At 39.7% G+C, this 17473-nt stretch overlaps 1 protein-coding gene across 6 annotated transcripts in view; it reads left to right on the top strand.

Moving 5' to 3' along the window:
* ints10 (integrator complex subunit 10) overlaps positions 1 to 17473 on the top strand; it is a 266775-nt gene that overhangs the window by 98004 nt on the left and 151298 nt on the right. For all 6 annotated transcript variants that reach the window (XM_039751082.1, XM_039751083.1, XM_039751084.1 and 3 more), the window contains 2 exons: positions 5939 to 6110; positions 9589 to 9758. In XM_039751082.1, coding sequence (XP_039607016.1) covers positions 5939 to 6110; positions 9589 to 9758 — 342 coding nt within the window. The remainder of the gene's footprint in view (positions 1 to 5938; positions 6111 to 9588; positions 9759 to 17473) is intronic.

Consider the following 17473-nt stretch of genomic DNA (forward strand, 5'->3'; position numbering starts at 1 on the left):
ATACGGACTCGCCTCTAAAAAATGCTGAAAGACTACCTTCACATTCATCCCTTCATTGCAGCCGCTTTATCGCGGTGCTTCCCATACTTAAAAGCCCAACAGCCCTATTGATTTTTGCTTGTTTACTTTTCTCTCTCTCTCTGACATTCTCTGCTCCTGATGCGCGCACTCCTTTGAAGAGGAAGATATGTTTGCATTCTTTTAATTGTGAGAAAGAACTGTCATCTCTGTTTTGTCATGGAGCACAGTTTAAACTTTTTACTAAAGTGTGTTATTTCATGTCTAGAGGGCTCTAATAATGTTAAAAAACGTATTTAGAAGGTCGTAAACAGGTTTTCTATGCTCTAACTGCGAAAATATTAGATTTATAAATAAAGAATCCTACTTCATGGAAATTCATTTTTCTGTCTGGAACAGATTAACCACGATAAACGAGGGTTTACTATATAACTGTGCTGAGAATATTTAAAAAACAGTGTAGGAGAGTTTCTAAGGGCTTAAAATATATAAAAATAACCATACAAACATATGGTTTCTACTTCGCAGATTTTCACCTATCATGGGGGTTCTATAACGCAACCCCCACGATCGAAGAGGGATTACTGTAATTAGGATAACAGAGTGATAATTGAGTCAGTTGTTGTATAGAATAGGTCCCAGTTCACAGGGAACCATTTTCAACATAGAAATGGGATAGACATAAAGTTTTCTGACCGTTTTGAAATGGTTTACCTGAATAAGCTAACTTAAAGAAATGAAACAAGAATTTTAAGCTTTAAACAGAACTTTTCTTAACTTTTTTTTTTTGCTTTTTCTATATCAATTTTCTCTTTTGTGTGTGAACTGTTTTACTTTGAATTTTTACTAAAGCTTTTCAAAACAAAGTTGTTTTGTCTGTGGAATCATTTTGACGTGTCAGGCTTTTGCTGAATCCCATTTTGTATGCTGGAGCTGCTGTGTATGCCAGAGCTGTAATGCCATTTATCTCCATACTTTTCACAAGAGCAGCGATGACCACAGTTGGTGCTGTGATTAGTGCTTGCTCAGAACTATTTGTTGTACTGGCAATCAAAGATACAACTATCATGTGGAACATGTGAAAAACGACAGGTCTGCTGCGATTTCGGACTTCTGCCAACATTTTGTTGAGAGCTGTGTTTTGAGTTACAACCCAGGTCATAAAGCTTGGAGCCATTACTGGACAAAGACAGAACTGTAACAACAAACAGGTTCTTCACATTTCATTCTGTAACTGGCGGTGTAAAGTTTTTCTACCTCCATCCATCCATCCATCCTCTTCCGCTTATCCGAGGTCGGGTCGCGGGGGCAGCAGCTTAAGCAGAGAGGCCCAGACTTCCCTCTCCCCGGCCACTTCTTCCAGCTCTTCCGGGAGAATCCCAAGGCGTTCCCAGGCCAGCCGGGAGACATAGTCCCTCCAGCGTGTCCTGGGTCTTCCCCGGGGCCTCCTCCCAGTTGGACGTGCCCGGAACACCTCACCAGGGAGGCGTCCAGGAGGCATCCTGATCAGATGCCCGAGCCACCTCATCTGACTCCTCTCGATGCGGAGGAGCAGCGGCTCTACTCTGAGCCCCTCCCGGATGACTGAGCTTCTCACCCTATCTTTAAGGGAAAGCCCAGACACCCTGCGGAGGAAACTCATTTCAGCCGCTTGTATTCGCGATCTCGTTCTTTCAGTCACTACCCATAGCTCATGACCATAGGTGAGGGTAGGAGCGTAGATCGACTGGTAAATTGAGAGTTTTGCCTTACGGCTCAGCTCCTTTTCACCACGACAGACCGATGCAGAGCCCGCATCACTGCGGATGCCGCACCGATCCGCCTGTCGATCTCACGCCCATTCTTCCCTCACTCGTGAACAAGACCCCGAGATACTTGAACTCCTCCACTTGGGGCAGGATCTCTCCCCCAACCCTGAGAGGGCACTCCATCCTTTTCCGGCTGAGGACCATGCTCTCTGATTTGGAGGTGCTGATTCTCATCCCAGCCGCTTCACACTCAGCTGCGAACCGATCCAGAGAGCTGAAGATCACGGCCTGATGAAGCAAACAGGACAACATCATCTGCAAAAAGCAGTGACCCAAACCTGAGTCCACCAAACCCCTTCAACACCCTGGCTGCGCCTAGAAATTCTGTCCATAAAAGTTATGAACAGAATCGGTGACAAAGGGCAGCCCTGGCGGAGTACAACTCTCACTGGAAACGGGCTCGACTTACTGCCGGCAATGCGGACCAAGCTCTGACACCGGTTGTACAGAGACCGAACAGCTCTTATCAGGGAGTCCGGTACCCCATACTCCCGGAGCACCCCCCACAGGATTCCCCAAGGGACACGGTCGAATGCCTTTTCCAAGTCCACAAAACACATGTAGACCGGTCGCGCAAACTCCCATGCACCCTCCAGGACTTTGCTAAGGGTGAAGAGCTGGTCCACTGTTCCGCGACCAGGACGAAAACCACACTGTTCCTCCTGAATCCGAGGTTCGACTATCCGACGGACCCTCCTCTGCAGAACCCCCGAATAGACTTTTCCAGGGAGGCTGAGGAGTGTGATCCCTCTATAGTTGGAACACACCCTCCGGTCCCCCTTTTTAAAGAGGGGGACCACCACCCCGGTCTGCCAATCCAGAGGCACTGTCCCGATGTCCATGCGATGTTGCAGAGACGTGTCAACCAAGACAGTCCTACAACATCCAGAGCCTTAAGGAACTCCGGCGTATCTCATCCACCCCTGGGGCCCTGCCACCAAGGAGTTTTTTGACCACCTCGGTGACTTCAGTCCCAGAGATGGGAGAGCCCACCTCAGAGTCCCCAGGCTCTGCTTCCTCATTGGAAGGCATGTTAGTGGGATTTAGGAGGTCTTCGAAGTACTCTTCCCACCGACCCACAACGTCCCGAGTCAAGGTCAGCAGAGCACCATCCCCACTATATACGGTGTTGACACTGCACTGCTTCCCCCTCCTGAGATGCTGGACGGTGGACCAGAATCTCCTCGAAGCCGTCCGAAAGTCGTTCTCCATGGCCTCTCCAAACTCCTCCCATGCCCGAGTTTTTGCCTCTTTTTCTACCTGTAAAAGATAATAAGAAAAATAGCAGCTCAGTACTCAAAACGTGGAGGGCCCAGACTCGAACCCGGAACCTTTTCATTATAAGGCAACAGTTCTTATCTCTGCACCATCCAAGAATACATATCAACTTTCTGTCGACTGACATTTGTGCTTGGGTTTTTAACTCATTGACAGCAACATGTAAAATTATTTATTTTTTTTTTTGCGTTGGTTATATTCTTGAATAAAAGCACACATTTATTTGACATTTGAACTAAAGTCACATTATACACTTCACGTCATTATTAGTATAACATGGAGAAACTTTCTCTTTTAGGTATGTGTTCAACATTTCTTGTCTCACAATTCCTTTCATCCTACACCTACACAGATCGTTGTAGACATGGAACACACATGAAATGTATGTATTCCAAATAACGATGTATTATTTACCCTATCCAACTCCTCACACCCAGATAAACACAGTTGTGCTTGATAATTTTGTGACGGACTCAACTCCATCAGTGGAGGGGATGTGATAGCAGGCTGCTTGTGCTGATTGATACATTTGCAAAATAAAAGATGCTGATGGAGAGGTGTAATTGAATTTAAGATGGCCCAGGATTACAAGTTGTTTCATAGGCTATAGTGATTCTAGTGTTAAATATAATCATGCTTCTTCCTTATTCTCAGAGAAGAGGTGGTTTGGCAATTCTAGCATTTATGTTTGTATTTATCTTCCTTTTATGTTAAGAGTAACAAAGCATTGTCTCTTGTATGACTTTCAAAGATTCCTACAGATTAGAACAATCTAGACAAGAACAGACCATGCAGCCCAACAAAGCTCGCCAGTCCTATCCACTTATGTGTATGAAGTAGTTATACTTGGGATATTTTTAGTGTAAAAGTGTGTAAGGATCTATCTTTAACAAAGTCATTTATGTGAAAGTAGAAATACTTGTTGTGTAACTGCTAGTTCCATAGTAAGTGACACATAATCTGAGAATGCAATGTTTTTGCAACTACATGAATACTCAAGTGACAGTATTTATTACTATCAGTAAATAAATAGATCATTCATGAGTTACTGTGATGTACTGAAGAAAAAAAAATACTATCTTTAGTGTAAGTAAAGAAATCTCATGTGTTCAGATATGAATACTGTAGTTCAAAATGAAGGTTCAGACTTGAGATATGTAGAGTTTTGGCGATACTCTAATATTTAAAATATTTCACAATAGCAAATGAAAAAAAATTGGTATCAGAATAGACACAATATGGAACTAATGCATATGTAAATGGTAAAAGAAATTATTTGTAAATCTAACTTTAAAGAGATACAGTGGGTCATCATTAGGGAAACTGGGAACGGCCAAGTTTGCATATATAGCGTGTAAAAATCGATCAAGAAATAACAGAGTTATAGTTGAAAATAATTAAGTGGCACATTTTTTGGCCCACGGTGTAGTGTGTTGCCAATTAATTCAGTGAACAACAGACCAGCAGCAGTCAGTCTCCCGGCTCCCACTAAGACTGAGCACAGTGCAGTGGGAGGAGTCTGCATTCTGCAGCTCACGAATGCCGGGATGGGGCAGACTTCATTGACTGATGTCTGTCAGACAACAGCTTTGAACAGCAACTTGAAATTGCAATGCGTCAGTCTGTTGCATCCGCATTATCTGTACCATGAAACTTGCCATCACAAAATGATGACAAGAAACTGGATGCATCAGTAAAAGCTGAAATGGCAGTGTTTCAGAGCAACGGCAAGCGCGGGCGTTGTTTAGAACAAGTGTATCAGTATCTGATGACTGTGCCTCCTACTTCAGTGGAGGAGCGTGCTTTCTCAGCAGCTGGCTTACTCTGCACGAATGTGCGCTCTCGCCTAAACGACTGCACACTGGACACATTGTGCTTTCTACGCTCTTATTGCCGCAACTAACTAGATACAGTACATGTACTTATATGACAGCATGAACTGCTTGTAGATAAGGTTAGTCTCTTATTGGTATCAACATATTGCAGTAGTTTTATTAAACATAAGTGTTGGTCATTCTAAAACCATTCACATATGAGATGCCCGTGCACTGTGTCATCCCAGGGCGCCTGGGATTCCCAAATTTCTGGGAATGGATTCACTAGTCATCATATACCTCAGACAAGTGACATATTCAAATTTAAATCTTGACTGTCATGTTAAGCCTTGTTAAAGCATTTTCATTCTTTTGATCCCTATACTAAGTAACAGCTATTAGCTTGGATAGCTTAAATAACTACTTGCATTCTCTTTGGAATTATGTTTTCCATCCAACCTGCCTATCTTAAAATTTTCTAGCAACTATCTGTTTCATTAATTTTTTCCTATGTTTTTCACAATATACAATATATTTTCATAAGGAAAGAGAAAGGTTGGGTGCAAGCACAGAGAGTACATTGTTACATCCACCAAACACCGAACCACCTGGATTGGGACCTGAATGCAGCGGGTGACACCTCCGCACCACACTGGAGTAGCATGAGGTTTTTTTAATGGTGGCTGGACTGCCAATCCTGCCGGCAACCCCCAAGTTCTCCCTGTAATTTGGAGGACCTGCTTACAGGGCTGAATGCAGAAAAAACGTCATACCCAGTATGAAGCAATTGCAGGTTAAGGTCTTTGCTCAAAGGCCCAATGGATTATAGTCATTTCTGAAGTTTACAGGATTTGAACTGTCAATTTTCTGATTACCGTTGCAGACCTCTAGCCTCAGAGCCACCAATCTGCTCATACAGGAAAGGTTATCTTTTATTTGCACCCCTACAAAAGATTTAAGAAACCCTTTCTAAGACAGAAGCATTTTTCTTTTATGTAATATCTGTTTTTTTGACTGCAGGTCCTCAGGATTCAGGTAATCTTAAATCCCCCAATAAACGGAGCTCTCAAAAATACATTATAGAAGGGTTAACAGAGAAGTCCTCTCAAATTTTGGATCCCTGGGAAAGATTACTAGAGATTCTGATTATTGTTGGAGCTCGCTGTGAGTGGCAAATGGACAAAGGCAAAAGGTGTGTAGGTTGTTTTTTTTTACTTTTTGGTATATAATTATTCATAAACACAAAGAATAATGTAGATACACATTGATTATTAGGGGAGGAAATTACCAGACACCATGATACAATTTTATCATGATAACTGGGACATGATATGATAATTTTTAGATTTTTTTGTGCTTTACAATATGTTAGTTATTGAAATTCAGTTATGTTGTGTATTGCAATTTATTATTTCCTTTCTTCAGAGATCCCTCAATGGGCAAATTACTACAATTTCATTTCAATTTGCTTTGAACACTTTTGAAACAAGATCCATTGTTTTTGACAAGAAATCCAGTTTAAAGTAGACCATGTGCCACCTTGACTGGCAAAGAGATAAAGAAACTGGGAATTACTTAGTCTTAGCAATCAAAACTGTTATTATATTTTAAACTACAATGAAAGCAGATAACCCCAACTTGCCCAAGACTCATTGCTTCGATTCCTTTAAGGTCAAGTCTAAAAAATAAAATAAATAAAAATGTTCTTAATAAACTAATTAAGAACATTTATATTAGGTAGAATGCCCAGTGGGGGCTGGGTGGTACTTTTCCCTGGAACCCCTACAGATTTTTTTTTTTCTTTCACCTTAACTGGAGTTTCTCCCAACCAGCCACATGACCTTATAATTGGACTTGCATTCAGTGACTTAAAAGGCCAGTTCTATATTTAAGTGTTATTCTTGTCTTGATTGTATTTTTTTGTTATGTAAGTGTGCACTATTTATTGTTATATGCTGTTTATTCATTATTTTCAAGTTGTTTTTCTTTTGCTTGTAATAATTTCTTTGACATCTTGTAAAGCACTTTGAGCTACATGATTTGTATAAAAATGTACTATGCAAATATATGTTGTTATAGAAATGATTATAGTATCAAGCTGGTTAAATTTGCAGATGATACCAATATAGGTGGATATACAGATAATTTGCAGTCTGTTAAGTCATTATAGGACTTGGAGAGCATATAGGCTCGGGCAGATTTATAGCAGATTAAATTTAATGTCTGAAAATGTAAGGTATTACACATAGGAAGTAAAATTGTTAGGTTTGAATACACAATGGGAGATGTGAAAATCAAGAGTACATCTTATGAGAAGGATTTTGGAATCATAGTGAACTCTACACTATTAACTTCCAGACAGTTTTCAGAAGCCATTAAGAAGGTTAACCGTATGTTAGGTTATATAGCATGATGTGTGAAGTACAAGTTCAAGGAGGTTATGCTCAAGCTTTATAATGCTCTGTTGAGGCCTCATCTGGAGTACTGCGTGCAGTTTTGGTCTCCAGGCTACAGAAAGGACATAGTGCTGGAAAAGATCCAGAAAAGAGTGACTAGACTCATTCCAGGGCTAGAGGAGATGAATTATGAAGAAAGATTGAAAGAGCTGAGCCTTTTTCAGCTTAAGCAAAAGATGATTAAGAGATGACATGATTGAATTGTTTAAAATTATGAAGGGAATTAGTACAAAGGATTAAGATTATTATTTTAGAATGAGTTCATCAAGAATTAGGGGACACAGTTGGAAACTTGTTAAGGGTAAATTTCGCACAAACATTAGGAAGTTTTTCTTTACACAGAGAACCATAGACACGTGGAATAAACTACCAAGTAGCATGACAGACAGTAAGACTTTAGGGACTTTCAAATTAGACTACTGTATTTGGATTATAAGAAATTGATGTGAACTGGGGCTGGCAAAGCACTCAGAACTTGAGGTTTAAAAACTTGTAGTTGTTCTGTATATACATGTTTTTATATATTTCTTTCTTTTTTTTAATTTTATTGATTTTATTGTAATCACACAGCATTCCATATAAATAGATCAATTTTTACAAAAATAGTATAGTTTTGAGACTTTCCAAATTTAGTACTTTCATTACCTCTAACCTGCTCTGCATGTGTATCGCGCCAATGTTTTTGAACCTCTTTATGACATTCTACTTTGGCTTCTACTCTTTGTCTTTTATTTCCAACCCCACTTGGAGCTGAGAGCGCAGGAACTGTGTCTGACACAAGCATTCACACAAATGAAAAGTAATTGGACCATGTGCATGGTTGTAAATGTTTGAAAGGAGGCCAGGACTTGTCAAAATCTCTTAGCAAAAAGTATTGTTTCGCGGGCGTTGAAATTATCTCAGAGAAAGTCTCGTCCCAGGATTTCCTTTTATAATAGAGAGATTTACCCTATACAACACCAGGTACCGCACACCCAGATAAACAGACTTGAGCTGGGAGAACTTTTACTCCCGACTTGAGCTGTGGTGGTGGGGGACGGGATAGCAGTCTGCTTGCTGCTTGTGCTTATCGACACATTTGCAAAACAAAAGACACTAATGGAGAGGTACAAAAGAATTTAAGGTGGCCCGGGATTATGAGTTTTTTCGTAGGCTTCAGGGATACTAGTGTTAATTGAAACAGAGGTAATGTTTTCGTTTCACAAGTGCACACGTACACCAGGCAGTGACAGCATGTTGTAAGCCATTGAATTTGCATTGAGCATAGGCAGCAAAGTCAAATTGTTATTTATTTATTCATTTATTTATTTAAAGACCTAGCTTATCTACCTTAATGCAGCTGTGTTATTTCTGGATCAAGCAGCTGAAACACATTTTATTAATATAGTTATGATTCATGCATAAGTATTAAGGTTGTAAACTATCATTAAATACCGTTAAAACTAAAATTCCTTATCATTGTGTGAAACCAATAAAGGTATACTGGTTAAGGTAATATACTGCACAGCACTAATTTGAAGGACTGAAAACACTGTATTCAAAAGAGTAATAATAATGTATAATTAATTGAAATAATCCATTATTGTAACTTACTATAAACAAATTCCACTTAAACGGAAGAAATAAGCAACAAAATTATTTGAATTAAAACTGTCAGCACCTTGACAGGTTTGAACATTTGTTTAAAAGAATTTCTTCTACCTCTTCATCTTTTCTCACTTATATATGGGGTCGATGTGATTGATCAGCCTTCACCAAACAGCTCGGTCCTGCATCTCTTTACCAGTCAAGCCCTTTTCCTTCATATCTTCTTTTACTTTATCCATCCACCTCACTTTGGCCTCCAACTGTTTTGTCCACATAATCATTTTCTCTCATCACGTGTCCATACCACTTCAACCTAGTTTTGTGTACTTAACAGTAATAAATAATGATTAGAATGACTATTAAGTTTTATTCATTTTTATATATTATTAATATTATTACGATTATTGTTATTATTATTAAGTTTTATCAAGATTACTCTAAATAAAATAAAAAGTGCTTCATCTGTCTTGAGAAGGCAAAGTTGCATAATTAAACTGAATGAAACTTTTGTTAAAAGAAAAAAAAGTGTCAGTTAAGGCTTTATTTCTGTTGACACATATTAAATCTCTTTCTTGATTATTTGTTTGGTTAAGCTTAACCATGCACTGTATATATTTTCTATTTTAGAGGGTTTGCAGATATTTTATCTCGAATGAAAGATCTCTGCAGGTATATCAACAACTTTGAAAATGAAGCTCATTTGAAATACAGGAACCAAGTGGTTTATTCAACAATGCTGGTCTTCTTTAAACATGCATTGCAGTATGTGAACATGGTGCAAGGATCTCTGTTTCAAGGCAAGTTTCTTTGACATTCTTTAAAAGAAAAGTCCATAATTTAAAATGCGTGATACTGTTCACTGTTCTGTATAGTGTAACTATGAATAATTCCTTAGTAGAGGGTTTGTTGGAAGCACTAGTGCATTGTTACAGGACAAGCACCAACACTGACTCTCGTTAGAGTTATTTACAAATTAATTGTGCACTGTTTTAAAATTCAGTTAATAACTTAATGTTATGTTAAATGTAAGTTTAAATTTTACAATTTTGCATTAAATTATGTTGGCCAGTTTAGAGACCATAACTATACTAACATGTATGACTGGGTAATTGGGGACAAAAAAACAGTGTACTCAGAGAAACTGCTGTGCACCCATAGGTGAAATGTACAAATTCCAAAATGACAATGAATGGCCTTGGATTTACATAAAGGACTTGGAAGCTATGAAAGTAGCACTGTTCGTCACTGTGTCTTATTCTGAATAATATGGCACAAACTATTATCTTGACAATGGTAATTTTTTTTTTAATTTGTATATTATACATGCTCTATGTTTTATGATCTTCATCATTTTTAATGGTTCCGAGTCATGTATTTGTATACGCGCTGTACTTGTCTTTAACCATCTTCATGATGAGTAAAGGGTATTTATATTATAACTTCCACAAGCATACTAAGTACTATATCTGCAGTCAGGCAACTTGAACTTGAATCTTTCTGTTTCTCCACTATAGACAGGAAGTTTACACACTAGCACCAAGGAAGAATCTGTAAGGAGCTCTTTAAATGCTAAGGAAAGCTGAATTATTTTGGTGGAAATGGAGGCATTTCGACTAACCATTGAAACTGTACTTTCAGTTTCAAACTCAATAAACACTGAAGTAACAACTCCATATTTGGCACACGGATTTTTATTTATTGATGTTTTATTATCCTAGTACTAACCTCTGCTCTCAGAATAATATGATTGCAAATTTGAATTCCTCCAATAATCCTAACAGATGCTAAGATCACATAGTATAATGTATTTATAAATCTGAATGTAAAATGTGCTATTCATTGAATACACATTATTATAATTAACGCAACATGGCCAACGAACACGCACCAGGAAAGAGCGCTGGAAAGTTGGCATATATTGTTTAATGTTCAGAAAAAGACGTGGAGAAAAAAAAAAAGTTGAACTTCACAAAATTTCTTTTTGCATTTTGATTTTTCTTAAATATTATATTGAATCTAGTATTCGATATATTGCCCAGTACTACCTTCATGTCCAGAAGATTTTTGGAAATGCTCCACAAAATAAGCCCTTTTTAAGCCAAAAAATGCATTGTCTGACATTTACCAAGCATCAGTGAAACTATTAATGGAGTCATGAGTTGTGATCAGATAAACCGAAAATGAAATATTTTGGTAATATAAGCCATTGTCATTTTAGATGCAGAAAGGGAAGGCATGCAAAGAAAAGCACCTCATACTTACTCTGAAATATGCTGGTGCATCATTAATGCTTTAGGGTTGTTTTGCTGCAAATGGTCCAGTGGCATTTGTGAAGATTAATGAAAGTAAGAATTCAATTTCATACCTGGAAGTGTTAACCCGAAATCTGGGTGCTTCTGCCAGTAGATTGAAACTTGGCCGTGAATGAACCTTTCAACAAGATAATAAACCGAAACACACATCAAAATCAACACAAATCTTTCTGAGAACACAAAAATAAATTCAGATTTGAATCCAAATTGAAAACCTGTGGACTGAATTGAAGAAGTTAGTCCATGTTTTGTCTTGGTAGAGTAATATATTGCTCTACTTTCCCCTTTTGTATTATTAATATTTAGCCTCTGGCAGAACGCCTTAAATCCCACAGACTTACCCCTGTTTATAAGATATTATAGTATATAACTTCTCCCCACATTCCCTTCTACATCTATAACCTCAGGCAATTAGGTATAGTAAAAGACAAGCAGCAGTTAAGTTAAAATTTAAACAATGTATTATTGGTAATATTCATAAATAATAACAATATACAAAGTACATTTGAATTTTGGCAACCATACAACCTGATTAAATGGTGATGTGTAGTTCAGGTGGCACACAGACTTGTTTGTTACTTAAAGTCTCTAGTTAAGGCATCATTTGTAGTCAGCTTTCAGCCACATGTCTTTTCAATATGGCTGCCGAGCTGTGCTCTTCATTGTGTTCTTCTTGTTAGTTCATGGTGTGATGGTCTTCATCAGTTGTTAATAAGAGAGATACTTCATCATCATTAGAGGTTAGTAAGAGAGACAGTGTGAGAGAAAGCAAGCAAATTTATAGGTTTTCTCTCCAACCCATACAGCCAATAGGGCACCATAGTATGTAAAGGCTTTTGATACAAGCCAATTCCAAACAGCCATGCTTCAGACCAATGGGGCAAAGAACATCGTAACACCTGCCATCCCCCAAAACCATATGTTAAGGTGCAGCTTGGCAGTTAGGCAGTCTGGCTTTGTGTTGGGGATGAGAGACTTCAGAGAAACATTTACAAAACTTGTTTCAGGCACTTCCCCCCCAAATCCTGTCTTAAAATTCAAAGAGACTCAGTCCTGGGGGTTGTAAACATGAATGCGTCTCACTAATGTAACACTAAAATTAGATTGCTTTGCCTAAATTACAAATCAAGACATACAAAATATTTATCCACTTGTATGCAAAATTTCACATCACAACAGTCCATAAGCACAAGCTTTAATGTGTTCAAAGAAATAGGAACATTTTGCTTTGGAGATTGGTCCAAGTACCCTTTGAAAGACTTCTTCTACCTATTAAACTATAGAAAGAAGTTCATTATGGTTGTCTTCACCTGGGATGGCTTAATTAAACCTATGTTTTCAATGAAAAAATGTGTTTCTAAAGAAAGATTTTTGTTTAACACTAGAATTACCAAGGCCTACGAAAAAGCTCATAATTCCGGCCCACCTTAACTCCCTTCGCACCTCTCCATCAGCGTCTTTTGTCTTGTAAATGTGTCGATTAACACAAACAGCCTGCTATCCCATCCTCTCACCAACCGCCGCAGTTCAATTCACAAAGAATGTTCGCATTACTCAGTGTTTATCTTGGATTGAAGTGCTGGAATACATACATTTCATGTGTGTTTCGTGTCTACAACAATCTATGTAAACACATCATTAAAACAGAAATATTTTTCATGTTTTAGTAATAATTGACAAAATGTAAACATGAACTGTATAATGTGTGAAGCCTGAAGTCCAAACATCAAATAAACACTTTCACAAAAGGTGCTCGTGTAATGCGTCAGCTTCCGTGGCGTAGACATAAGAATTGCTGACTTGTAATCAAGAAGTCACCGGATCAATTCTGGCTGCCTCCCAAATTTACTGTTTTGAGTAGTGAGCTGCTCTTATTGTTAATATTAAAATACATTTCATTTGCATCTGTAGCAGCCGGTGTAAATTTATAGTACTTGTAAAAGTTAGCGGGGATTTTTTTTCACTTTTATTCTCTCAATCACGATCACGATACAACCCCTCCTACCACTACCCCAGATCTGACGTTATTAGTTTTTATTTGAAACTGGGAATAACTGTGGATGTGAGTGGTGTTTTAAAACAATGGAACTGGAAATTCTCTAATCTGGAGGGATAAAAGCTGATACACAAACACTGGTGAATCTGCCTTCTTGGTATCTCATTGCCACTTGAATTTTTTTTATTAGTTTTATTGAGTGTACCTGCTCACTCTGAATTAGTGTGCACCTTATGGTCCTTGATGTCAAAGCCGCACAGACAGAGATATTTGGAATAATTCCTTTTATGACCTGTATAGTACATTTCGAAAAACATTGTGGCACTAATGCAACATTATTCATGTTATTCATATTCATTTGCATACTTTCTTGCTGTTGTAATCAGTGACTGTGTTCTTTTTTTTTTCTTTCCCCCCCCAACCTTGCCCAATTTCCACCTTTTGGTGCATGGTGGTGTTTCTTTTGTACTCTAGGACATGCAGAGGAAAGAATAGTACAGAGAGGTCAGTTCCACGTTATATGCAATCATCAAATTCAAATGTTAACAGTTCCCACACACTCAAGGACCGTCCTTCCTACATTTACAACATGTGTACCTGTTGCAATGTATGTATGTCTCTGTATGCTGTGGTTCCAATTACATTGAAGTAACACCCTGACACTTACTGAGTTTGCTCAGGAGAGCGGCAGTCTTGGAACAGAAGCTTGTCGATTTTGCATCTTTTTTTTCCATCGCATTTCTTGTAAGAAGCAACAGTGAAGTTCTTCTGCAAGGTGAGCAAAGAACACTCTACTTTTCTTAATGGACCCCGTGCATGCCTTGCACAGTACACGTTCATTCATCGCAGCCAAGTCAAGTATGTTATGGCACATAGCAACCAGCCACCTGCGTGCTCCTGATCACACTGAATAAGCTCACGCCTTCTGATCCATGATGTCTGTGCAGCACTGGTGAAAAAGAAAGAGATAAATATTAGTGATGCACCGATATGGAAATTCTGGGCAATACCGATAACCGATATGTTTTTGTCCATCTTTGCCAATACCGATAACCAATGGTCGATATATATTTTTTTTTATTTACTTCAGGTATGAATGTTTTAGGTATGCTGAAAATATATTATGCATTATCAAAGAAACAACAGTAGCATGTGAAACAGAGATTAACTTTTTATTAACTTGCTATATAAGCAGCCAGTAATTTATACGGGGGAAAAAGAGCAAGATATGGCTCATCTGTATAGAAAAAATACTGCAGGTCATACACAAAACTCTGATTAACATACACATTCTGAGTAACTTAAGCACATCAAGACACCATGCCATTACATAACATGGCATTGGGTATATTAACAAAAAAATGAATGCATATTCTTTCTGCTATAATCAGGCATATATTACTATAAAATAAACTAACATAAAGGGTATAATGAGGCCTGTAACCCTGTGCTTAAGTTGGCTTCTTTAAAAGTACAAATGGTAGGTTTTTTTTAACAAAAAGAAGCATTTCTGTCTTTTCACCAGTAAGCCTGTTTCTCTTTTCATCTATAAATATAATTCACTAAGGCAAGACAACCATGGAAAGCACACCGGAAGGGGAGTGGATTCACTAAGCCGCCGACAAGTGAGACACCTATGGAGCACGCAGGATGGAGCCACTCCCACCAACTCCAAGACCATTGGATACGACAACAACTCACATAGCCACGGCCACCAACTCGGACGCGATGACACAGAAAAAGCGGCGTCATTTATATTCGTCTGTCGTAGAGGTCACATGCAGCTCCGACCCACGTTGACTGTTAATAGAGGCATGTTTCTCGCGGAAGTGATTCGCCATATGCGGCGTGTAAAACTGTTCGCAAGGGGTAATCCATGGGATCCTTAAAACGTTCCTTTACAACTGAGGTTAAAACACAATGCTCACCTGCTTCACCAATGCAGGCCCCCGCAACAGGGCAGCCAACCGGGTAACCAAAGTCTTTGGGTTCAGGGGGGAGTATGGTTACAAAGCTGAAACTTAAAGGAATTGATGGAAGGGCACCACCAGCTGTGGAGCCTTTCACTTCATTTGACTCAACACAGGAAACCTCACCCGGCCCGGACATGGACAGGATTGGTGCATGGCAGTTCTTAGTTGGTGGAGCGATTTGGCTGGTTATTTCCGAAAACGAACGAGACTCCCACCTGCTAAATAGTTACACGACCCAACAGCGGTCGGCGTCCAAATTCTTAGAGGGACAAGTGGCGCCACGTGAGATTGAGCATTAACAGGTCTATGATGCACTTGTATGTCCGGTACTGCACACACGCTACACTGAATGGATCAACGTGTGTCTACCCGCGTGGGGAGGCGTGGGTAAGCCGTTGAACCCCATTCGTGATGGAGACCGTGGCTTCCAATTGTTTCCCACGAACGAAATTCCCGAGTGCGCGGCGTGTCATACGCCGCACTGATTACGTCCCTGCCCTTTGTAAAGCCCCCCATGGTCGGGTGACTTGGTGGATTATATATAAAAAAAAGCAGCTGGAATCGCAAAGAACAATGAAAAATCAACGTGGAAACCGACTGAGGCGGTGTTTGGAAAATTAACAGCCAACGTGACTCACAGGTGCGTGTGGACTGTACACAGACGAAAGCGACTCAGGTAGGGAGTTTGGACGGGCACATAAGCAGGCAGTGCGTACCGAACAAGCACCGTTCAACCCTGTCCTTCGCTTTGGAAGGTGAAAGCGCGACGGCGCTCCTCCGATTTTCATTCATGGAGAATTGTATGTTGGTTCGTAGCGTGCATTGTTGCAATGTTACTTTTCTTGGTGATTTATTAAATTACGGATTTTTCAAATGTTTATTTTTTCCTCTGTGCTTAAAAATCATTTAAAAAGCGGCCTGATTATGCGGCGTATGCTACGCCGCGGGTTGGCTAGTTTATTATATTTGACACAGCTGAAAAAAGAGTTCACTGTCTACACTGGTACAAGGTGCCACTTGATCGCTGCCTTTGCCAAAGTTGGAAAACGGGCTGCATTGCTTTTCCAATACTGGAGGGCGCAGTTATTTCTGGAGCATCCGGAGAGTATTCACAGCGCATCAGTTTTTCCACATTTTGTTATGTTATAGCCTTATTCCAAAATGGATTAAATTCATTTTTTTCCTCACAATTCTACACACAACACCTCATAATGACAATGTGAAAAAAGTTTACTTGAGGTTTTTGCAAATTTATTAAAAATAAAAAAACTGGGAAATCACATGTACATAAGTATTCACAGCTTTTGCTCAATACTTTGTTGATGCACCTTTGGCAGCAATTATAGCCTCAAGTCTTTTTGAATATGATGCCACAAGCTTGGCACACCTATCCTTGGCCAGTTTCGCCCATTCCTCTTTGCAGCACCTCTCAAGCTCCATCAGGTTGGATGGGAAGCGTCGGTGCACAGCCATTTAAACATCTCTCCAGAGATGTTCAATCGGATTCAAGTCTGGGCTCTGGCTGGGCCACTCAAGGACATTCACAGAGTTGTCCTGAAGCCACTCCTTTGATTTCTTGGCTGTGTTCTTAGGGTCGTTGTCCTGCTGAAAGATGAACCGTCGCCCCAGTCTGAGTTCAAGAGCGCTCTGGAGCAGGTTTTCATCCAGGATGTCTCTGTACATTGCTGCAGTCATCTTTCCCTTTATCATGACTAGTCTCCCAGTTCCTGCTGCTGAAAAACATCCCCACAGCATGGTGCTGCCACCACCATGCTTCACTGTAGGGATGGTATTGGCCTGGTGATGAGCGGTGCCTGGTTTCCTCCAAACGTGACGCCTGGTATTCACACCAAAGAGTTCAATCTTTGTCTCATCAGACCAGAGAATTTTGTTTCTCATGGTCTGAGAGTCCTTCAGGTGCCTTTTGGCAAACTCCAGGCGGGCTGCCATGTGCCTTTTACTAAGGTGTGGCTTCCGTCTGGCCACTCTACCATACAGGCCTGATTGGTAGATTGCTGCAGAGATGGTTGTCCTTCTGGAAGGTTCTCCTCTCTCCACAGAGGAGCTCTGACAGAGTGACCATCGGGTTCTTGGTCACCTCCCTGACTAAGGCCCTTCTCCCCCGATCACTCAGTTTAGATGGCTGGCCAGCACTAGGAAGAGTCCTGGTGGTTTCGAACTTCTTCCACTTACGAATGATGGAGGCCAATGTGCTCATTGGTATCTTCAAA

Source organism: Polypterus senegalus, chromosome 4 (assembly GCF_016835505.1).
Source record: "Polypterus senegalus isolate Bchr_013 chromosome 4, ASM1683550v1, whole genome shotgun sequence".
Classification (NCBI taxonomy): Eukaryota; Metazoa; Chordata; class Cladistia; order Polypteriformes; family Polypteridae; genus Polypterus; species Polypterus senegalus.